General features: G+C 42.4%; 2 protein-coding genes across 3 annotated transcripts in view; one reads left to right on the top strand and one right to left on the bottom strand.

Annotated features, from left to right (window-relative positions):
- The window catches only part of RMI2 (RecQ mediated genome instability 2), a 72,633-nt gene that overhangs the window by 30,957 nt on the left and 17,168 nt on the right, over positions 1-24,508 (top strand). For both annotated transcript variants that reach the window (XM_085591746.1, XM_085591747.1), the window contains exons 2-3: positions 9,122-9,274; positions 14,771-14,876. In XM_085591746.1, coding sequence (XP_085447872.1) covers positions 9,122-9,274; positions 14,771-14,876 — 259 coding nt within the window. The remainder of the gene's footprint in view (positions 1-9,121; positions 9,275-14,770; positions 14,877-24,508) is intronic.
- Positions 9,269-14,497, bottom strand: SOCS1 (suppressor of cytokine signaling 1). The gene is made up of 2 exons (XM_021537997.4): positions 14,301-14,497; positions 9,269-12,511 (listed from the first exon to the last, which is right to left on the bottom strand). The coding sequence occupies exon 2, from the start codon at positions 12,434-12,436 to the stop codon at positions 11,813-11,815; it is 624 nt and encodes a 207-aa protein (XP_021393672.1). The 5' UTR covers positions 12,437-12,511; positions 14,301-14,497; the 3' UTR covers positions 9,269-11,812.

Below are 24,508 nucleotides of genomic sequence, written 5' to 3'. Positions count from 1 at the left end.
CTGAGGGTCCCAGCTACTTGGTCGAAGTCCTTCAGGTTACCTTTAACACTTTTAAAGGTAAAAGTAAGGCAAAGGGTGGGGACAATATAAACAGTATGAATGAGTCTGGTTTTTCAGACTGATCCAGACTTTTTTAAACCTGCTTACCAGTTTCAGCTTGGAGGATCAACCACTCAGTTGAACAGACTGAGTGTGCTGCAGAGTTTATGTGGGAAGTGGAAAGAATTATTTGCTACAGCTAGAAAGAGGAGTAGGATCTGCCATGTGTGAATGGTTAAAGGAATTACCATACAGCTGCTTGGATGAAATGAGATCCTTTTTCACTTGGCATGAATAAATGCATTTGCCCTACCAAGTAAGGACTCCAAAGTGTAACAAATCACCATTTTAAGGGAAATCGTGGAAATTTCATATAGCAACATCATAATGAGTGAACAGGCAACACTTTCCCAATGGTAACTGTTTCCATCATTACTTTCAAAGAGTTCAGCAGTCTCTGCCTTGGTTGTCACTTACCTGAGTATATTCACTGGCCCAACACGTGTCTTTGTGTGCTCACACCACACCCACCTCCTCTGTTTCGCTTTCCCCCAGCTACTGGCAGTGTATCTTTCAGCTGACACGGGTGCCTGGGACTCATTCTATCAGCGTGCACATGGCACAGAGATTCAAGCTTGCCAAGCAGTAACTGGGTGGCTGCATTTAGACCATCATCAAAATGACTAATGCATGCTCAGAGCCTGAGTAGGTTGGGTCAGAACCAGCTCCTCCTGTACTACAGAACTTCTTACTCGTGCCAGTACAGACACAGGGTGATAAAGTCTGCATGCCTCTGCCCTTTGCTGTCATCCAGCTGCAGCAAGTCTGTGCTTGCTCTGTCCCACTTGGAAGGGACGTGGCAGATTCCACAACTTGTGTAACAGCAGTTTTGGAAATCACACAGGATGAGACACACAGGGAAATGCCACAATAGTTTCTTTATAGATTTTACCTTGGGAAAAGGAAGGAAATCCTCCACTTATACTTATGGATGAAGGTATGATCCCCTTCCCCTACTGCTGTGTTTTCCAGCTTTTTGAGGGTGAAGGAGTCAGGACAGCCACACTAGTCACTTTTTCCAATCTCTTCCTTGCTTACTTGTAGCCTGGTTGCCATGTCTGAGTTTTACAGGGCTTCTGAAGCGAGCAGAGGTTTTTTTAAGAGGGCTCCCATCCCCCAGATTGTCTGTGAGTGCAAATACTCCTTAAGTGTCATGGGTTTGAAGAGAAGGCAAATGGTGGAGAAGATAGAATGAGGTTGTGACATGATTTCCCTGTGTTGCCTCCATAGAAAGTTTTCTGCAAAGCCCTGTTTGTTCATGTAGAGCAGCTGAGCCCCTTTCCACAAGAATTGTAGCTAGGTATTGATCAAAAATGCAGCTATTAGAATTATACGATATTAATGGAACTTAATACCTCAATTTCTCTTCAATTCCAGGCAAATAATTTATCCAAGAGATTCAATAATCAGATGTGAAAAATCTTGACCCAGATATTACAATGGCTTTTCGCTATATCCTTTGGGATTGTCAAAATAAAACAAAGGAAAGAGCAAAATCCTGACAAGAAATCTCAGTGTTACTCATATCAAATGCTAAAATCGGAACAGAGCCTCTAAGCATCTGAGCAATGGCAAGTTCCTGAAATACAAGAGACACCACATTCAAATTTATCATTGGTGAAATGGCAAATGGAAGACTAATGTTCTGATCTGCAAACTGATTCTCCTGAATTAGGTCATGCACTTTCTGTCTGTGCAAGAATTGGCGAGGAAACACTTCTGACTTTCTTGTACTCCTGAATTTTCTGTCAGTACTGACACCCTGTTTCTGTTACTGTGAGAGCTACACAGGCATTTCACAGGTGGAACTGAGTGCTGCAGGCCAGGTGATGTTATGTGATGGGCTACACAGTGAGTAGATCTTTATACTGAAATCAAGACTCTTGACTAGTCCTAGGGGGGAGAACAGCTGTTGTGTACGTGTGTGATCCAGTTCTGCTTTTGCTGCCTCTACGATCCATAGCAAAACATCCCCTACTTAAGCAGAAATTCATGGAAATATTTAGTTCTTGAGAAGTTCTCCTTTTCATCCTTTTAGTCTTGGGAAATGGTTGTCTTAGGTGTATGGAAGGGCTTGGTCTTTCACAATATTTCACAATTCAGCATGACAGTCCTGATGTAGTAGTTGTATTTGCCAAGATTTTCCTTCCCTCAGCAGCCAAACAGATCCAGTCCCAGGAGTGGATTTGGTTTCAGTCCTTGCTGCCTCCCTCAGAATGAAGGTCCTGCACTCCACAGGTTTCTGTGGCAGAGGGGAAGGCACTGTGGCCTGTGAAGGTTGTGCAACAGTGGGGCATCCCTAGAGTATCTCTGGCTGAGCAGAAGAGAGTAGGGGAGGTCTGCAAGCTGCTGCTTCAGTTGCTCCCTGTGCCTGAGAAATCCTGGGATTTAGGCATTGCTCCAGAAATATTTCTGGATTTTATTTGTTCACTGATAAATTCTTATTCCATCTCCTAAGCATACTCTTATGCAGTTTCCAGATACTTAATTTATTTTCCTGGACTTACTCCTGGGTTATCAGCTCCATTTCCTAAAGTGGCTGAGACAAAGGTCATAGACTGGAGTATTTCCAAAGCAGGACTAGTGTTTGCTAGAGTGAGCTCCAAGCTGATCATATGAGTATAGTTCTTTCGTTTAGACTTACAGTAAAATTAGTAAAACTCGACCAGATTTTGAATATTGACTAATTCATCTTCCTCACCCCTCTTTGTATTGAACTATATAGAACAGAAAACATGAATTGATTCATAAAGCAGAAACTGAGTTCAGTGGAAAGATGGTTGCTCCCCTCCCCCCCAGTCCAATAACATTAGAAAGAATTGTTTTATTATCCTCTTTCCCTCCTCAGCCCTTAATTTCCCGGAGAACCATATCTGACCAGCAAATTTAGATGGCTGTGACTGTGAGATATGTTCTTTAACTGTGGTAGTGCTGATATAGTTGTTTTACAGTAAATGTGTCATTTATTACACATCCTGCATGGAATAGGGCATGCCATTGTTTGTTCTGTTTAGATTTTTAAACATTTATGTCTGTTTAAATAACATTAATAGCAAAAAGGATTACCACATGCAATTTAGCTGTTAGTAGTTACCAGGAGATAATATTTATGCCAACTTTTTCATGGCAGGTCAATTACTCTGTTAGCACAGGCAACAGTATATTTGTATTGTGCAAGTCTTCCTAGGAACTGAACTGTGCTGGAGAAACAGGAAATCATGGGAAGCCGGATGGACTTGAATTAAAAGGAAGGGATTTGTTTTCCTTGTGTTTGAATGCCAGTGCCTGTTGCACTAGCAATTTATGGTACAATATTTACTTCTCATTATGCAACTAACTAAAAGAAAAACCTGCAGAAGATTAAAGTGAGTGGACTGTACCTAGTCTTACTTTGAATTTAGTTTCTTTTCTCTAAATCAGTTTTGATGTGGTGCCACATGGTCTCCAGAGGTCAAGGCTCTAGGGTTCTCAACAAATTTTCAAGGTGCTAATTTGAAGAACTTTCTGAGCTACTTTTGGCCAGAGCCATCCTAGTACAAATGATCACATAACCCAACAGAGAGTAGTTAAAATCCAGCCACTTCTGTATGTTTTAGAACTACTTTCTAAGTAGTACTTTATCAAGCTACTTTCATAATCTGCCTGCTACATAAACACTTTATGACTCAGACTGGGGGAGTTTTATAAATACTTTGCTAATGGTTATTTTAAAAGATGCTACCTTATGAAGGTGCTTAAAAGGTGTCTCTTTTCCTTTTTTTCATCTTCAATTAGCACATTATCTTAGTTATACCCTTAATGTGGATTAAGCTTCAATAAAAGGGACTGTGTTCATTTCATCTCTAGCACTAGAGAATGCTAAAACTGACTTGAAGTACAGATTTTAAAAATCTGGACTAACAGCATAAATTGCATGGAAAATAATTGTCTTCTTCAAGTCCTTAATAAAGGCTCAGCTTTCCTTGTTGTCAGTGGAAACTAAGCAGTTTTGGACTATGCTGGATTGCATAACAGGCCTGAATCTTAGAGTTAGAAGGTGTAGAACTGTTCTGCAGCTGGGACTCAATTTTTGTAATGGAGAATAGAGCTGGCGAGGGAACTTGTGAGGACCACCTGGCTCCCCTTGCAGTTGTTACTCTCTATGCAATTCTTTCAAAACCCAGCTCATAGTTTATCTGGCTCTCTCAAATACATGACCTCCTTCCAAAATTTCACAGCCTTCCAGAATGCTTTTCTCTGGCATGCTACAGTCTTCCCATATTTCACACAGACTTTTTCTTGAGAAAGAAAATATTTTCTTCCAAAGTTAATTTTCAGCTCAGTTCTGTTGATTTCACTAGAGATTGAATTAAGCCCCTTTAATTAAACCCTGAAGTCCACTGGCCCTAAGTTAAACTTGGTACTTACTTCAAGCTGACTCTGCAGGTTTTTTTGGTTTTTTTTTTTTTTTTTTTTTTGGCTTTTTTGTTTGGTTGGTTGGTTGTGGTTTTTTTTTTTTTTGTTTGTTTGTTTTTGGTTTTTTTTGTGTTTCACCAATGACCAACACTCAAGCTACAACATTCATGGAATTACACATGCACTCATAATTTCACTCAAAGCCTATTTATACCAGCTTGGAATGTGTATGTGGGTTGTGTTTAGCATTTATATACAATTGCCCTTGGGCTTCAGCTGGGCTTGTATTCAACAGTAACAAATAATAATTGGTGTGCAGCAGACTGAGTGCAGCAGTCAGCTCTTCCTCACCATGCATCAGAAGTTCATATCTGGCAGATAAGCTGTAATATTTTAAACTCCAGGGGGTCAGAAGAGATTGTTCTTCCCCGCTAGATTTCTGGATTTCTGATCTTTCCTATTTTCTTTTCCTGTCCCAAGTACTTGTGTGCCTAACTGGATCATCCTTTGTGCTTTACAGCTTCTGTTGGCCCTGCTGATTCACATTCCTTCCCACTGCTCCTGAAATAAAAGCTGACCTCCTTTATTTTGCATTTAGACTCCACACAAAATCCCTCTGACCAGTATACGCATGGTTCCTATTCCTAAAATTCAAAGCCAGAGTAGGCTATTTCTATTGAGAAATCCCTTAACAACATCCCTAAATGACAATGTGACCTCGACCATGACAGCCATGGCCCTAAAAAACCCAGGGTATTTGAGAAGGCCATCCACACCACCCCATGAGGTGCTTACTGTCTCTGGCTTCTCAGGCTTTAGAGGAAGATGGAGGAATCACTGTCCCTGTGTGCAAACATTCATCTCTGAGCATGCTTCTAGACTCTTGTTGCCTCAGTTATCCATTCCAGAAAGGAGTGAACTGCTTTGTTCAATGTGCTACAGCAGCACATGCACATGCCAGCTGTTTGGACTGCACCACAGCACTGAGTGCTCCAACACTCTGCATGAGCTTTGGGGTGCTTTAGATAGCTCTGCCCCCTGGGCCAGTAGCGATTTCCCTGCCAGATCAAACTTTTCTCTCACTGCAGCCTTTTCTCCTTTTCTTTACAGACCAGAAACTCAGAGGAATCATTGTCAGCATAGCTGAAAAATTAGAAGAACAATATTGGTTATAAATACCATTGTACACCTGAACTTCTGTAATCAGCATCTATAGAGAGGAAGACTGTAGCAAACTGAGGTTGAACAGCAGGTTGATGGTGTGGCTATCACAGCTCAGCCTGACAGAGCCTCAGCTTATTCTGTGCAGCAACAGTAATGAGAAAATTTACAGTAGCCAGAAACTTGTATGAAAATCAAAATTACATTGTTAAATGTACTGCCCTGAGAATACTGGAACTGAAAGATTTTATTTAAGAAAGGCACCATCTGCTTTGCATATAATTATACAAATATGGTGCATGCTGAACACATACAAGAGGTAACAGGTACGTGATACGTTGCAGAGCTTGGGCTACAAGAGTGTACTTGTGCTCAGGACTACTATGCTGTTGTGATGTGAAAAGCTCCTGTTGGCTGCCAGTTTTACAAATATTGACAAGAATTTTCTCCTTTTCCTACAAAAACATACTTTTTTCTTCGTCTTCAAACCAAAAATACCTGCATTTGCATAAGAGAGTGAATTATACATAACACATTTAGTCTTAGACCAGGGTGGATTTACCGTTTATCACGTAATTGTTGACTGACTGTGAGAGATTAGATAAAGAATATTCTGTACTTGTAAAGGGAAGATCCTATCTCAGCCTGAAAAAGGTTTGAGGTACTGAAATGTAGTTTCAGTTTATTTTAAACAGAAAGTAGTTGTATATAACACTCATGTTATATACATGTTAAGCTGTCATGGCTCACTTAATTTTATTTTGTATAGCTAGCCTTGCTGGGAACTAGGGAGAAATGTGAGGAAGGTTCACACAGTGCCTTTTAGGCACCTAGTTGGCTGGTCCTGGCAGTTATGTAACCTTCTGAAAGCTTCTGATTTTCATCTAATTCAGCTCTTTAAATTAGCTGGTGTGAACAACTGACCTGGTGAGTGCAAATGAGAATGTAAGTGTGACAGAAGACAAAATAATTTCTGAAACATTTGTCAAAGTTATTTCTGAACAGATCGTGTATGTAGAATAGAGGCTGGCAAAGTCTAGCAAAATGGAGCTAAGAAAACAGCTACTAACCTTACTTGTGTAGCAGATTTATCTTCCGAATTCATCCTAATGATAATGTTAGAGATAATACCTATCCTACTTCAGTTACATGAGTCTCTAGGATATACCAGCTCCACCTCCAGATCTGTCTAGGCTGTCTGAATAGTGATGGTACACAAGCAGGCCAAGAAATAACCAAATGAGACTATTACACTGAGAATTACAAAATCTGTAAGCCTCAGTCGGGTCTGTGTTGTAACATTTTGGGAACAATATTTTATCTTCTGTTTTCAATGCTCAGACTAGGAACCAGAAGTTGTTCAAATCCCAGAGAGGAGACCTAAAATCTCAGCCTGAAAGTTCAATCTGACTCAAATTCCAGTAATAATTAGTTTCTGCTGTAGGGAAGTTGATTTGGGGAAAGTTTGGTTTGAAGGGCAGTTTCAGTTTGAAGGGCACAGAGTTGATTTGCAAATACGCAGTAGAGCTGCAAGGAATGGAGATAAGAAATTGCACACAACCTTGTGTACACTCTCACAGCATCAAAACAGAGCATTCTCAGCCTGTGAATTTGTTGAGGCTCTATCAAGTAAGAAATCTTTGTGATGCAATCATAGCTCTTGCATTTAATTTTTAAAAGATACTGTTATTTAATAAAACTATCTGCAGAAAAGTCAGCCATTCCCTGGCAATTGATTTCAGTGGACCTAAAATTTTGCTACAGATGTTTGGATGGTATCTTCTGTACCTATTTAAGAGTGATGACCAGATTTACCATTCTTTTACATGGCTAGGAGCTATAAAGAATAACTGAAATTAAGAGTAACTGAGATTAAAATGACAACAGAAAGGTGATCCTACTTTGCCATGCTAAAAAGAACAGAATGAACAAAACTGGGCAAATGGGGTTTATGGTGCAGATAGTTATTTGTTTCATTCTGTTAGGCTGATATTTCATCTTCACAGTGTATCTGCTTCTCTCATAGCTGAAGACTACAGAGAAATTGTTTTGCTATGCACAATCATCTATCATTCTTGTCTTCAATAGCTACATCCAAAGCATGTCACTGAGCTGCAGAGGGGAAATAATTCTGGCACGTGGATAATTCAGCTGTCTGTCAGTCAGGAGTTTATATTCTGACTCTGCCCTTTGCTGCTTTGCCCTACTTGAGCAGTGGTTTGTGTGGGAGAAGCTGGGCTTCTCTTTACACTTCCTGCTGGCCCATGTTGCTGTTATTCCATGGTGACACAAGCAGCAAATTAGACTAGGGTGTTGTAAATTTGGCTGCTGTACTGGGAAACAGCTGTGGATGAAAACTACAGACACAGTGACAGGATCTGAGTTATCTATCCAGAAGTATGACAAGTCAGAGGCAATGAAAGGTCTTGAATGGCACTTTGTGGCAATTGGGAGAAACTTCCTGGAAACTTGGGGCACGGGCAGTTGTTAGCTTGCACTTTTCACAGAAAGCCATGTAAAGTCCAAATTCAGTCCCTGTTACACTGTGTTGTCTCAAATCAGTGGAATCGATGAATAAACGCATTGCTCACACAATGGAGAGGGGCAGGAGAGGCAGGGCCTGAATGGCAGCCCAGCACAGCAGGAAGGGCTGAGCCAGGATCTGAGGAGGTCAGGAGCTGGATGTGCTGTTCAGCACAGGATCCGTACCAGCGGGGGGAAGAGTATTGATAGCTAGATATGGGCAGTGTGTTGCCCTAGGGGACACTTTTTTCTTCTCCGTTGAAAATAGCATCAGTGCTGACTGCAGCTGAAGCCTCGTTTCTTGTAAATGACTTCAATCATAACAGAATTAGTGTGACCACAGCCCCAGCACGGCAACAGGCCCTGCTTGGCATTTAAGCTCCTCCTCCTCCTGAGCACTCAGTTGCACTCCACAGCTTAAACAAACAGCTTTCTGAATTTCTGCAGGTCTATTAATTTGCTCTGCTTGTTAGTGTTTTACAGCTGTTGCGTTGTATGTAATTGAACTACTCAAAAAGTAAAACGTGTTTCAGGCTAAAGGGTGAGGAGGCCTCAGGCCTGCGGCCCGTGCAGTCCCAGAGCAGGGCTGGGTCCAGCAGGACCCTGCTCAGAGCCCACTGCTGCTCTGGGGACACAGCCACGCTGCAAATGGCATCATTTTAAAGCTCTCCCTTCCCCACTCACTGTAAATATTTCATTTTAAAGCTCTCCCTTCCCCACTCACTGCAAATATTGCAGTCTCTTCCAAAGCATGGCTTTACTGGGCTCCTGAGCATGGCTCAAATTTTCCCATAACCTTTTAACAGATTGACTGTTTACTTTTCAGCCACAGTCAAAAGGTCAGAGGAAAGAGCTGGCTGAGGGGAAGGGACTGGAATCACCACTCTTTATGTACTATTTAGCAGGAGAGAGTAAAATCTGTTGCATATTTCTATTGCTTTAGGTGCAGAGTACTGTAAATTCCCTATTTGACCTTGCTGCTGCTTTATTAAAACTGAGAATGAGAGATTTGACAGCTGAAATTACTACAGAAATCTTCAGGAGGCTCCTGCGGTGCCCCTTGGGAGTGACATCACCCTTAAATCAGTGTACCCAGGTAAGCAGACATTTTAGAGAGCCCTTCATTTGCTCTTATAGAAGGAAAGTCAGAGCGATATTGTGAACACACATGCTGTGGTTAGGATTTCCTTATTGCATTGGAGCAACCCAACTTGGCCACTGTATTGTATGCTGGGGAGAAAGAGAGGAGGGAAGAAAAATAAGGCAGGTAAAGATAATGTAAATTAAAAATACAAGTCAGCTTTGTCTCCTCTTAAGAGACATTTTATACGATTCTGACCTTCTTGTCCTTATTTATAGTTTTGGTTATATATTTTTTTCTGAGCTATCCCATATTTGCATTTCATAATAAAGACAAAATGAAGATATTTAGGCACCTCATGTGGGAGGATATGGCTTATTTCTGCTAAACTTACCCTAAAGCAGTATAAGAAAGAAACAGGTTTGTTTCTGCCAGGAAGAAAATGAAATTCACTCAATATTTATGCTTTTCATTCCACACCTCTCAGCGGGAAGCCCCTTATTCTATATCTAGGTCTAGTTTTGCTTGGTTTTCTCAGAGGTAGCAGACAACCTCCTAAGTTACATTGTACTTGTTCTACCAGTAATGCTGTCATGTGGGCACTCTTCTGTATAGCAGGGCAAGAGCCGCTTGTTCAGAGACTGAAGGGTTAAAAGATAGGACGTGGAGTTGGGAAAAAGAGTATGGGGGAGGGATAACAATCTCTGCTGACAGCAAACCAGTCTGGCAGCCTTCACCCTACAAAGACTTTTTTTCCAATTTAACAATGTATTCACATTCAGGCAGTAGCCTCCTCCAGTCTCCTATCTTCAGCATAGCACAGCATTCACTATTTCCCAAATTTACATCCTTGCAGCTGCTGTGGGAAAATGCATCATTTGACAACTAATTCCAGCTTTAGAATTAAGCAGAAATGCTTTCTGCTGTTTTAGGACTGATCCAAAGAATATTCTCAGGGAAGCAACGCACCAGAAACTCACATGATACTGCCTGTGTGTTCTTTTTCCCTTTTTTCATGATGTCCAGTCACTGAGTGATCTTTAGTCATGTCTGAGGAGGAAACCTATTTATTCCAAAGAAACATCAATGAAGTAAGAGCTGATTTAATAAATATTAAACAAATTATTCAGTAAGGATCACTACAGAACATACACTCAGTGTCTCCTAAAAGTGGCTTTATCTTTAAAAGGAATGTGAATTACAGTAGGGGGAGAGATCTTTTATCTCCCAAACTCTGAAGATTACTTCATTTACTGCTTGCAGTTCCTGTAAGCACTGTAGATCTGGGCTGATAGAGTACATTTCTGTGAAAGACTGTGCCTTCTTTGAAGTGATTTGGTTCAGCTGTTTCTCTAAGTCAGCTTTTCATGGATTTCAGGAAATGCTTGGGGGAGAGGAGAATCACTTTCTCATAATGCAGGTGACACTTTGCCAAATCTGGCATTTCAGGTCATTCACAGCTGCAGTTTCTGGGGGCACTGTTTTTGTGTTTCATGAGCAGATGGAAACAGAACAGTTAATGTAGTTTAACTTTCTCTGAATGCAGCTTAGCCACTAAAAATTACAGCTGCAAATGTAGAGGCTGATGTTCTCTGGATCCTGTCACGGAGCTACGTCATAGACTCTTTTAACATGCCAAACTCTGCTCTGTAGATCAGGAGGAATTTAAGATGAAAAACATCTTTTTTATGTCTAAGGATGTCTGCACCTTTGCCATTTGTGTATGCAAATTTTCAAAGGGAACTAAGCTATCCTTTCCCCAGTGCACCACAATGTTACAGCATTCACAGACTTCAAAAGTATGTGAAGAGCATTTTTGGACAGTTTTATTTTTTCCCACTGAGGTTCTTGGGGTTTGGTTATGTCAGACAGCAACATTTTCTAGCTTAGGGTTTTGCACCTTTCCACAGAAATAAGACAAACCAGTGTTGGTGGAGTTTGCTCAGACAACAGTTTGATTTGCTGTGTCAAAAACTATGCATCACTGCAGCCTTAATACTTTGTCCCTGCTCTCATGGATTTAGGAGAGAGGTGGATTCCTGGGCAGATTCACCCTGAGTATATTTTCTACTTGCTTGCCCTTTTTTGTTGTAGGCTTTTGCAAGCAGGAATCCTCTGCCTGCTGGACCAGCACTAAGACAGACTAATTTGCTAGGGCAAAGAAGCTGGACCTGGGGAGACCTGTCTGCACTTACACACTCAATTAAGCAGTTAGTCTGCCAGCAGGATAGGTGCCAGAGCCTTTAAAACTACAAACAGAGATGCTATTTTTTTAAAAACCATGACAATAAAGTTTATTATGTTAATATCATTAAAAATATTATAAAATAGTAAAATATTCTGCTTGGCAGAAAAATTATGCCAGGGTTTTAAAACCCCAGGTTTGTGCAAACAGTTTTTGTAAACATAAGAAGTCAAGTGTTCAGGTTCCATCACAAAATACAGTAAACTGCTACAAAAATAAGTTTGCTCACTGTCAAACATATTTAAAAACCCAGGAAGATGGATTTCGTTACACATGTCTAATGTGTCCCTATACAGTTAATGCTGCACTTATATCTGAAATGGGAAGGATTTCAGGTAGTCCTTTAAAACAGGATTGAGTGGGATCTGATTTAAGTTCTCTCTTCCAAAAGTCTTCACGATGCTTTTCCGGCAGAGCTCCTGCAGTGGCTGCACCCGGACCTTGCGAAGGGGGGCAACCAGTACCTTCCTAGGGGAGCTTAGGTAATGTTCCAGCAGCTTAAAAAGACAGTCAAAACTCTCTTTGCTGCCATCCAGGCTGAAACGCCCGGTCTGAAAGTTAATCCGGATACTGGTGGGTCCAGTTGCAGTCTTAACACTGATGGCAAAGAAGCAATTCTTTTGTGTGCTGTCCCTGATGAGGAAGGTGCCCTCGGGCTCAGACTTCAGCTTCTCGTGGGCAGCACTGACAGTCAGAGGCCCCCAGTAGAAGCCACAGGCATCCAGCAGGCTGCTGGCTCGAGTGATGCTACTGAAATCCGCTTGGGAGCGAAAGGTTCGGAAGTGTGTGTTGCCCTGTGCCTGCACAGTGCCGGGCCGGCCGGGGCCCTGGAAGCCTCGTGCCTGTGAGCAATCCCGTGCCGGAGGGTCAAGAAGTCTTCTTGGGTCTGCTCCAAGTGCATTATCTGCTGACACCTTGCTGTGCGCTACCATCCTACAGCCGAGAGCAGCGGATGCGGTCTTCCATAGCGTCAGCGGCTACGGCAGGGCGGCCTTCCAGCAGCTACTCTGAAATGCCAAGGAGAGACCGTGTGAGATCGATCCCCAGGGACAGCCGGCGGCAATCGCTGAATGACCAGCTCTTCCATTGATACACCTCCCACCCATTATAAAATAATAAAATATTCATTTTCCAGTTTACACCAGGCAAACAACTGCTCTCTTTTGGACGAGATTAGCAGCCTATCACTATGTCAAACTCCAAAGCATCAAAAATATTTAGCAAGGATCATTAAGAGCTACAGGAGATAATAAGTTTCCCTGCCACGAGCCCTTTCAGGGCCTAGAAACTCAAATGACTTCTCAATGAGAAGTCATCTCATGGACACCCTCTCCCATTCTCAAGTTTTTAAGGAGCAAATCAGGAAGGTTTTACAACTGAATTACTATTTTTTCTGCCTTCCCAACTACAATGTCAGAACTCAGGACACAATGTTGTTATTTGGTACATGCATTGTATGAAAAAAGAGAAAGTGGATGAAGTCTGTGTTCTTAGATAATTGGGGAAGAGAGTGAGGTGAGATGAGGTTCCATCGTATGGCTGAGGTGTAACTTGGAGGGGCAGCCTGTAACACGGTCAATTTACACAGTAATCCTAAAACTTCTTTCCCCTCTCCTGTTAACCTGAGGCTCAGCCATAAAAGGCCATTTCCATTCTCCCAAGTTTCCCTTGGGACAGCAATGCTACAACCTACTAGCTTATACAAATCAACCTCTGTGAACCCTTAAACCATTACTCCAGTCTCTCTCTCTTTTTTGTATCACATGCACTTTAAGTGGCCCAATCTAAATTGCTTCCTATTGATATATCTTTCAACATGAGGGACTAAATTCATCCCTCGTGTTACTTCAAAGGAATTAGCAGTGCTGCACCAGGAATGAGTTTGGCCTGAAATGTCTGCCTCTGACAGTGTGGTTCAATACATCTCCGCTGGCTGCCTTGACCTTACTGGCAAGCATAGATTTTAGGATTTATCCCTATAGTCAGATATAGATCTGCAGCAGCAGCTTGTTGAGAAACCTTGAAGGATTCTCAGAAATGAATCCCTCAGCTGTCTCACAGTTCAGGGTAACATGCTAATGAGGATTTCTAAGAAAGCATGCCGCTGGATTCCTGTCTGTGCTAATTTAACAACTTGATGTTTAGTTTCATTTAGGTCATATTACTTCCTCAAGCACCTACGAGGGTTATAAAATCCTTTCGCTGGTAAGTAACAGGCTGAAAGTAGCATTGGGCTTGTTTTGCACAGGAGGAAATTGATGCCAGTTTTTCCAATTACTGAGCCAGGATTATCGCTCAGTATTTAAAGTTAAAAATTCAGTTTCAGGACACCCTGGGGAGAAATAAGCACTAAGCCCGCGATCTAAAAATCAAAGGGCTCCGTAGCAGAAGCCGTAGGGAGCCAAGCGAGAGTTTGCAGTGCCTTTCCGAAGCGCACAGAGCAAACGGGGAACACGCCAGTCTTTGGAGCCCGAAAGGCAGGGCAGGGATCTGGGACAAGGGTGTCACGAGTGCGGCGGAGCGGAGACTTCTGCGTATTCCCTTTAGTGCTTGTCCCACTGTTTTACACCAGGCACGACAGGTCTGTCTGAGCACGGACACCGAGCCAAAAAGGGAGGGGAAAAATGTGTTTTAAAAAAGCAATAAATTAAAGGGCAAAGACTCCCGAAGCCGCCACGCTCTTGGCACAGCTGGCAGGACTCCTCCGGAATTGAGCTCATCGGGCTGTGGCGCCCGAGCCCTCTCGGTACACGTCGCGGTTGGCGCGGACCCCCCGGGGCAGACACCCTCCCTTACCTCGGGGTGCCGCGGGTGGGGGCCGTCCCCGGAGCGCAGCAGACGCTGCCAGTCCCAGTCCTGCTGCTAGTCCTGGTCCTGGCCCCGGAGGCCGGTCGGGCATCCTCCGGCGGGGGCCCTGCCTGGCGCCGCGGCGAGCCGGGGCTGCCGCGGGGCGGGCGGGCGAGCGACTCCTGCAGCGCTCCCGGCCCCTCCAGCGCTCTGTGGCCGCGCATCGCCCCGGCTTTTTATTTAGCGCGGCGGAGCTCCGCTCGGCTCCTCCCCGCCTTCTCGGAAACCATGTGGCCCACGTTCACTTTCGCTTTCCCAAAGGCTTGGTGGCCCTGAGCCAGCAGTAGCACCGCTTCCCTGAGAACGCCCAGCGGGCTCCTTGCCCCGCCGCTGGGGATGCTCTTCAACCTCTCTTCTTCTATCCGACTACATCTGGGTTTACTTTTTTTTTTTTTTTTTTTTTTTTTTCCCCCGGACAGCCCCTTTGGAGCAGGCGGTGGCCGCGGGCAGAGTCGAGAGGTGCTGCGGGGGAAATCCGAGCACGAAAGTCCTCTGAGGCCCCAGGGAGTCCAGGGGACACTAGAGGTAGGTGATGGAAGAGGCTCTGATGGAAGCTACCTCAAAACGTGGGGGGGAAATGGCAAGAAAAGCAAGCAAGCAACAACTGTGGGGTGTTTAACATGAAAATAGCTGCTCTTCTCAGAGCTAACAGGTAAGCATGGACAGAAGAGGTAAGAGGACTTAATGTATAACTTAAAGAAAGGACAAAATATTAGGCCAATAATCTCAAAGTACAAAAAGCATTCATAGAAGCTTATGATCCTTCCACTGAGAAGACTGTAAAGATGCTACACTGAGGTTTGAGTTCTTAAAGCAGAATTTCCCTGGGGTTTTCTCCAGAGTAATCAGAATTAAAAGTAGCTGTTCAAATCCCAGCTATATTTATAACCTTGCCAGCAGCCAGTGCAGGAGACTTGGAATGCTCTCCTGCTCGCCCAGAAGGAGATTTGAAACCTCAAATACCACACACGTATCTTATGTGCTCCCTTAAGCAGGCCCAGTAAAGTGTGCTTTCTTCCAAAGAGGATGTTTCTTAATTAACCACCATGTTTTAGAGGCCAAGAAGTTTCCAAGTAGTTAACATGATGTTTTGTGGCAATGCAAAGGAAATGTCTCTGTCAAGTGATTAAGGGGAGACAGGATGGCAATGCCTTGTGAGTTGTCCTTTGGGATGAAATTGAGGAAATGTATTTCTTGCTTTGAGACTAAATATTCTTTTCAAAATCCAGTGTGATCACAGACTGGCATAACCTGATGGCAATACAGCGCCTTACAGTGATGTGCAGCCAGTGTACAATAGGTGAATCTTGAAATTTCTGATGATGTTTTAGCCACCAAAATTTACTGCTTATGTTCTGTCATGCAAGAGCATAGTTGCCATGAATTTGGAGAAGCAGTGTGCCATTAATTTTAAGTCCTTGCACAGAGACTCACTTTATGCTCAGACACCTCTCTCAAGTTTTGAGCATCAGAGCTTTAGTCAAGATTTGGCATAATCTGCTGGAGGAAGTTCATTTGCTTTACTGTATAAAGTAAAAGCATGAAGGACTGGTGAAACTGAAACTTCCCTTAGAATATGAACATGCAATATTGCCACTCTTTGGCATAGTGTGCTCCATGCAGGAGTAGATTCCATGGCTGGTTTGGATATGGCACTGTTGTTGTTCACACAGGTACTACAGCCAGGCCTTACCCTTAAAAGCTTAAAGTCTACTTTGGCAAGACAAAGTCCCCTTCCTCCCCACACTCTTCAAAGAAAAGGGTTTTGAAGTGCTTAACTCTGTCAAGATAAGGTAAATAAAACCAAAAGTACAGCTCAGATTATTTTAACTCCTCCCCCAGCCCCCGGGGTGTCCAGCGAGCGAGCTCCCTGCTGCTGCAGCGTGTCCTGCTGCTGTGGCTTCTAGGGGCAGAGCACTTCATGGCTGCAATGCAACACATTGGGATGCGAGTTTCTCACATGAGACAGAGTTGGCTGAAGGTTGCTGTAGATGTGCCAGGAAAGCTGTTTCACTCTCATGTAATTTTTAATTTTGTAAGATCACAGGGGAAAGAAAGATCCTGCAGGTGCATATGCAGTCTGCCATGGACTGAGTAGTGCAGCTGACAAAGTGTCCATCCAATAAGTCGTGTTCATTGAGCAGGAATGTGGTAATAATATCCAGTTGCAAAGCTTCAGAGCTTGGCAAGGCTGAAATGGGTAGGTGAACTCCCATTTGCAGAGGAGAGTGATGGAGTGAACCTGCCAGCTTGGACACCAGAAGCCAAATGTGTCAGGCTGCTGCTTATGGAGTTTGACACCATCCCTATGTGAACCATAGTGTAAGTGCTCCGTGAAGTGCCTTAGAAAGGCTTGCCCAGGAGAAATGGGCTTCAGCTGTAGTGTGCAAAGATTTGCATAGTGAATGAAGTTTCTGTGATAGGAGTTGAGGGTTTAGATGTGAGGGTTCCACAAATTGAGATTTCTTGGGAAATCTTCAGTTTTACCCACTCATGTTTTGGTTTTGCATCTCTCCATTCCCATCTTTCCGTTTCCCTTGCTTTAACCCCGCGGCAGTGTGTGCCTTGGGAGGGGCTCCGTGCCAGCGGCATCCCACAGGTTGCGGTCACGGTACCCAGCAGAGGGCAGTACCGAAAGGGGAACCTGGGCCAAGCTGCTGGACAGAGCATCTGGGGGAGCATCTCTGGATAAAGGACTGAAGGTGAAAGCACTGCTGCCAGTCCAGGTGATTCTGACCCATGCTCAGAAAGAACCAAAATCTGGAAAGAAAATTATTGGGAGACATTACCCCATTTTCCTTTCTCCCTTGTTTCTAGAGCAGGAAAGTAAATGCTTTTGCTCTGAAAGTTCATATCAGTAAACCTCCAAAAGTTAGGATAAAGAAGAAACTCAGCTTTAGTTAAAAATTAAAATCCTTAGCCCTATTTTTTAAACATTGTTTTGAAAAATGACAGAAAATTCAGAGGAATTTCTGGGCATTTGTGCAGCAGGAGCATGGCTTACTGGCTAGAAACAGGACAAAGGTGACAGGGAATCTGTTTAGAAAGCCCTGGGAATAGGGATGCCAGGTAAGGTCTACCAGAAGGCAGGAAGAGAAAAGACATGGTGCTGAAGATGATTCTGGAGGTGGGGAGTACTGTTTCTGTTGGGAATACATGAGACATTTGCCTGTTGGTTAGTTTTCCAAACCCCACACTCTTAGCCAAACTAACAGCAGAATAATGCAGGCAGATGTGCTCCAAGCCTTTCCTCACCCACTGAAACCACCAGGAGGGATGAGGTTGTGATACCATGTGTGGTATTCCCCAGTATAAATTCCATTATGGGGCATTCCACACTGCTGAATTCATCTCCACTGCAGGGACAGTCCTCTGGGGGGGAAAAAAAAATCAGAAAACCTGAAAGGCTTAGGAAACCAGCAGGCACTCCCCATTTTAGCTTTTTCCTAGCTTTTGAGTCTGGAAGGAGATACTGATTCTGTTATGAGTCTGGATTAATGGATAGGCCAATGTGTCTGTGGGACAGCATGTTGTTTAGAGTTTGGTACAGTAAGTGCATGATCAGTATGGAAATTAATATACAATTGCTATTTTCTTGCCAAAATTGTTCAGTAAATAGTGTAATATTTGACTATTTGTCTTTTGTCTTGTGCTGATACTGTACATGATAGCTCTTACATGAAGATGCTCAGTATCTAAACTGATCAAATCACCAGCATCATCTTTAGCAAAGGGGAACTGAAGCACCAAGAGATTCAGTGATTTGCCTGAAGTCAGAGAGTGAGATAGTCTGCAGAAGGGCTAGGAATGGAACATAATTCAGGTCTTCACAGCCCTATACTAGAAACTTAACCACAATACCATCCTTCCTGTTTTAGTGGGTTTTGTTTTCTTCTCCAGAATCTGAATTTTCATTTAAACGAAACCCTTGAAATCGGAATTCTTTGATTTTACAAGTAAGTTAGACACCACAGTCTGTGAGTCTGCTTTCAGATGCACTGAAACCAGCAGCACTGAGCCAAGTGTGAACCTGTCACCCACTTTGACAAAGTATTTGGGTTAGAGTTTGATGCGTTTAAACAGGACGTGTCCAAGAGATGCAGCTATTGTGACATTGCCTCACACATTTCCATTCCCATACTATCCAATCAATCATTTTCTAAGTTAACAGGTAATAAAGGGGGCCTGATAAATACAGCTCATCTTCTTATCCTTTTAGTCAACTCTTCCAGGTAAAACAGCTACAGATGTGACTCACTTTACACTGGTATTAGTTATCATGCTAGGTATCACAGAAGAACAATGTGTGTCTGGCCAGGCTGTCAGTCCCTCAGCAAATTCGTCATTATGCCAAGAACAAAATACATTTTGAGGATGTCACCAATTTGTTATCAAGCTTTGATAAGCATTTACCTAGACAAGGGCAAGCCACTTGGTACAGCAATAATTAATACTGTCTGAACTGAAATTTGTGCTGTTCTGCAGAGAATGTGCAAGTCAGATCCCATCCAGATGGGATGGATGAGAACAATTAGTGGTTTTGTCTTGTAAAAAGGATGTGCACATGTGTGCTGGCTAGAATGGAGAACTCTGAGGTTTGGAAATTAAACAAATTAAGCTTACTTGTGGACTAAGGCTGAGTAAGAGCTAAGCCTCTCTGTCCCTTAAGTTCCTTTGAATAGTCCATGTTGTCTGAAATATTTCACTTTAAGAGATGTAAACTGCTATTTTTCAAGTAAGCAATAAATTAACTGCCTGAGGCTATGAGGAAAGTTTCTTTCCCAGCTGGCTATTCTGGAATTGTTTATTTTGCATTATGTTAATTACTTTTTCAGGGTAGTTAATGCTGGTTTCCTTGAGCCCAGACTAAATGGATCCTGTCTGATGTTCAGTGGAAGTTCCTTGTTGATATTAACTAAGTCAAATCAAGATTCACATCAGTCTCAGGAATTCATATGCTGAGAACTTAACCACATGAAGATGTGGTTTGAGTTTTCTGCATTTCAGTAGTTTAGACATCCTTCTTCATAATTAGTTGAGTCGGGGGAAAAAAAAGGGAAAGTCTCAAATTGTTGGTAAAAATATTGTGAAAGGGCAGCCTGCTTTGTGATTTTTTTTCATCCAAATGACAAATTTATCTTACTGGATTATGCGTAAGTGTGTCTGTATGTGCATACTCCACAATTGAAGGAACTTTGGATCCCTAAAAATAATGGTGGTGCTAATTGAAGAGGTAGCAGGGTGCTGTTCAGGGAACTGCAGCAATAAATACTGGACTGGACATGTTAAAGCAGAAGCACATGAAGCTAGTTTGGCTTCCAGGTACATCTGCTGGACTACAGAGCTTTCAGTGCTGGCTAAAGGAACACATTTTATTCTTGGGCATAATCAACACATGGGGAAATTTTTACGGTTGGGGTGAGGTAAAGGAAATTATTCAAGTGTTCCCTCATCTTTTTCAGTCCACAGAAACTGAATAAAAGTCATTCTTAATATAGTCAAATTAATCCAAATCTCAATTCCATTTCTTTGAACGTAGAGAGATTCTACAGTCCAGATTAAAAAGAAAAAGGTTGTCTTGTTCTTAAAGTGAATAAAGACTGATATGGTGCTGTTACAAGAGGCAGAATTAGCCCATGGGAAGTTGAGAAATGAGAAGGTGATGGCAAAGTAGTGTTTTGCAGCATCAGCCAGATCCAGGTGGACAACTCACTGGGGCACTTTCAGATTATTTGGTTGGATTTTTAAAACTTGAAGCCATCAAGCCTGGAAGACTAAATCTGAATAATCACTGTTAATACTCAGAGAAAAGATCTTCCATGGGCATGATATGCTGACCTCTGTATTCCTACTGTGATTGTGATCTACCTTCATTGACAGATTTTTTTTACAGTTGCAGTCAAATCCCAAATCATAAACCACCAAACTCTTCTGATGATGGAATACATTTGGTTCTGCAGTATCTAATAACTCCTATATCAAACAAACAGAAACTACTGAATGTGCACCTTTTATTCTACTGTACAGATTGGTCTAATATAGATTTTATTATTGGCTTACACTCTTCAAAGTATTGAGAAATTATCCAGATTTCTCTTCCTCCTCTGTCCCTGGAGAAACGATAAGTCCTGATAGGTGGGTCAATAGTTTTCTTCAGAGTATAAATATGAATTCCTCATTTGCCAAGAAACGAAAAGGAAAAAAAAAACACCATAATTGCTGTTGTGGAAAAAGAATTGGATTTTTTTTCTTCAGACATTTTCCCTCTCCAGATTTATTGCCAACCTCAGCCAATTTTACATGTGAACTCAACAAGCTGAGTGCAAAATGTATTAGCTTCACCATGTTCCAGCTCCAGGAAAATTTCTAGGAATCAGGAAAATAAGCTGACATTTTCTGATGAAAGATAAAAAAAAGTCATTTAAATGTAGAATTTTTGGCATCTGATGTTAAAGAAACATCATCCAATGATATTAATGAAGCATTTTCTAATTTTAGAAATATCTTTATAAGTTATATGCAGACCTCACCACACATACTTTTGGATTAATTAAGAAGAAATATTATGTTATCTAAAATAAGTGTAGCTTAGCATGCAGGCCTTGATGTCCTCTATCAGTAAATTAGATAATTAAGAATATGAAAGTGGGAAGAGTGCCCAGGCTGGAGAATTTTCTGCAGGAGTTCTGGAGAGATCTGATGGAGTTGCTCTTATAGGGAAGGTTTCTGTCTGTGGCGACTCACTTTTCCAGGACCACTTTGTCCCCTGAGAGTGCAAGAAGTCCTACTGTCCCTTGTTAAACTGGAAGTGGGTGCTGTGCTGTATTTCAGCTGCAGATCTATTTCCATTCACAGTAACATCACAAGAAAATACTGGCAAAATTTCTGGTAATGAGTCTAGAGGAAGCCTTACCTTTAATCACATTAATTGAACTGAGCTTGCCAAGGCAACCTTTTAAAACTTACTGGACATATGGGTAGTGACCTGTGATGCCTGAAACCACCAGTGATTTTAATACACCTTTACTGACAGAAAAGCCTTCTGGAAAGGTAACTGGAGCTGTTCTTACAGAACAGTTTAAATTTGTACTTCTCCTTAGTTCTTTGCTCCAGCTGCCCTGTGCTGTCTCTGTCTTATACCACTGGAGTATGGACTGAGTTACCTCTCAGTTTTTGCAGCAGTACCAAAACTGTGTCCGTGACCTTCGGGATTTACTTCTAAACAAAATGATCTGTATATTGCTGACACTGCAGTTTCATCCAACATCAATTCATACAGCCTGCAGGTAGCTGCTGATTTAGTCCATATCTAATATGAAGTTCTATAATTAGATGTCTCTAATCACCAGTTTAGTTGTGTCATAAGTCATAAAGAAAAAGCAGATACATTTCTTCCTATGCCAAGTGTTGGGGCCTTTTCCCTCAAGAGCTTTTATAGGCAAATAGATACAATGAAGCACCTACTGCAGTACCAGCAAGAAATACCAGTAAATGTATGAATGTAAATTTAATGTAAATTTAAATACTGTGCTCTCTCTCATGACTTCCCATATAAATAGGTTTATATACTCTCTACCTGGGTCTGTATGAAAAGTTAAATTACTAACAGGGAGTAGTTTTTGCAGTTAGACTCTTTGTAATCCTCATACATTGCTGTCCTTAACCTTGGCAAAGGTGGAGCAGCTACAGACAAGGTCCTACATATCCTGAGAGGTTTGCTGAGCTTCAGAAGCCATCCAGACACCCAGAATTTCTGGCTACATTAAAAATGCCCCAGTATCTTCCCAAGTCCATGCTCAGAGTCTGTGCTCTGGTCAGGAGGAAATTTCCTCAGGTTTAGATTTTTTTGCTAAAGACTTGGCAGAAGTTTCATCAGAGCACTTCAGAAGATTTCCTGTTCCAGTGTGTATAAACACAGCAACAATAGGACAGTGGCTCTGTTCTTAGGAAGTGTCTCAGAAATTTTTTTCTTTGTTATGCAAGTTGAACATTTTGTTCTGTAGTTAGTGCTGTTGCTTTATTAGGAATGTGATGGATATGCTGTGGCTATAGGAGAAGGCAAATGTGACTTCACGTGCAGGCTTGACTTCTGTATCCAAAATGCTGCCAGTGGCAGTTGGGCAGAGATCTCCAAGCAGATGTTTATAGCGATATGGAAAAACAGGATTGCACCCACAACAGAGCAGTCCTAGCCTTAGATCTACTGCTAAAAATAGCCTATTTTTGAAGAGATTAAGGACAAAGCCATTCTAGATACACTTGCATTATACATTTTGAATTAGCTTAAAGGACACTGCCTAACTCCTCCAGTTTAATTCTGGCTTTTTATTCCTTGCATATTTTATCCTTCCTTTCTTAGTGTCCCATTTTTCCTAGGACAGTCATTGATTGACCATTGGGCCAAGAGATCCCTGCACTGGAGGGTTCCAGGTGTCAGGGCTGGAAAAAGCAGCTTGGCTGGATCAAAAAAGCCCTCACTTCTTGCCTGCTCATGGGCCATACTAGAAACAGCTCACTACTGATAATGGTGCATTGTGTTATTCCAGCAGTAAGTCATAGCATTCCACACTTTTACTTTCTCTGCTTCTAGAAAATTCAATTAAAAACTTGGTCCAACACACGCACACACACACACACACACACACACACACACACACACACACACACACACACAAGAATGCATTTACTCTCAGTGGCTGCATTTACCATCAAAGTTGGTAATGTTTCCTGAAATTGGTTTCTGGTCCCCCGAAAGGCTGTGGGTTTTTCTTCTTCTTTTTTTTTTTTCTTTTCCTTTCTTTTTTCTTTTTTTTTTTCAAAGTTTAATGTCAGGGAAACTGAACTACATACATGAAACTTTAAAATATCAACTGTGTAGATAAATTGTGGCATCAGGGGCATAACATGTGTGTGACTTGCCTCCAGTTCCATGAATTCCAGTGAATTTCCAGTTTCCACTAGCAGGTGGCAGATAGATCTGAATGTGGCTATTTCCTGTTCATTTTGAACCAACCTGTGGTTGTGATGGTGGGGGAAGAGTAGGAGGGCTGTGATCTGGGGGGAGAGGGAAATACTGGACTGGAGCCTGGGGAGGTGAAACCCATTGGCTGTTAGGGAGTTGCACTCATTGAGTTGTTTCAGGGCACGTATGAATCCTCTTCGTGTGACAGTCCTGCTGCACAAAATGCCAAGAGTGGTACAGCCCGCAGGGCTTTGGCAAACAGATCACTTCTCATGATTCATGCAGCATCCTTCCTCTGCTCTGCCTATGATGATCTCTCAAATGTGACCTTCAAAGGCAGGGCTAAAGCTGAATCTGCATTCAAAAAATGACCCACAAGCAGAGTTTTGTGCAGCATAAAACAGAGAAAGTGATCCTGAGTGTCTGAAGCTGCCAGTGTAGGTTGCCAAAGTAATTCTTGCTGAATTAACTGCATGTTTGTACTGGTTATTTAGAAACAGCTTTAAGAGACGTTCCTCTCTTAATTTCACTCATACCTTAACTTTGAGACACTGACAGTGTCACTGCCAACTTCCCAGAAGTTCTATAGCTGATTCTAATTTACATAAATTATTCTGCATACTGCTATATGCAGACAGAAATGGGTATCTTCTTGGGTTTTGTTTCTTCCCTTACCTCCTCCCAGCCCCCTTCTCAGGGCTGGGGAAATATAACAGATGTTTGTGCAGGCAGCAGCAGATTTGGGAGACTCTGTGCATTTTTCTCCTCTGTGTTTACCATACTGAGGAGCACTCTGTCACTGGAAACAAGTCCTCATCACTGGGGATTTAGTAACCACTCCCCTCTGAAAATGGGATTTCAGTGCAGTCATGAGACTGTGCAGAGAGCCCATCACTCTTCCAGAGAATCTTTACCCCATTTCCTCTTCTGTTCTCCTAATTAGGAGTTTGTACTTCAGTAGAGCACAGCCTTCCTACCATCCTGTACCCTGGTACACACACCACACCAATGGTGCATGGTTACAAAGCCAAGAACTGAAAAACTGGGCAATATCAGATTTATATTTGCATATGCAACCTGAAATCTGCCCACTCACGCCTGTGTGCACTGACTGACACAGGGGTGCTGCAGAAAGGTGTGATCTCAACTCTCACAAAACTAGGACAGAATTGGCAGGAAAGCCAAGGAAGGCCCT

Source organism: Lonchura striata, chromosome 14 (genome assembly GCF_050655825.1).
Source record: "Lonchura striata isolate lonStrDom1 chromosome 14, ASM5065582v1, whole genome shotgun sequence".
Taxonomy (NCBI): domain Eukaryota; kingdom Metazoa; phylum Chordata; class Aves; order Passeriformes; family Estrildidae; genus Lonchura; species Lonchura striata.
Note: the sequence above shows the minus strand (reverse complement) of the source record. Positions and strands in the feature narration are given on the sequence as shown.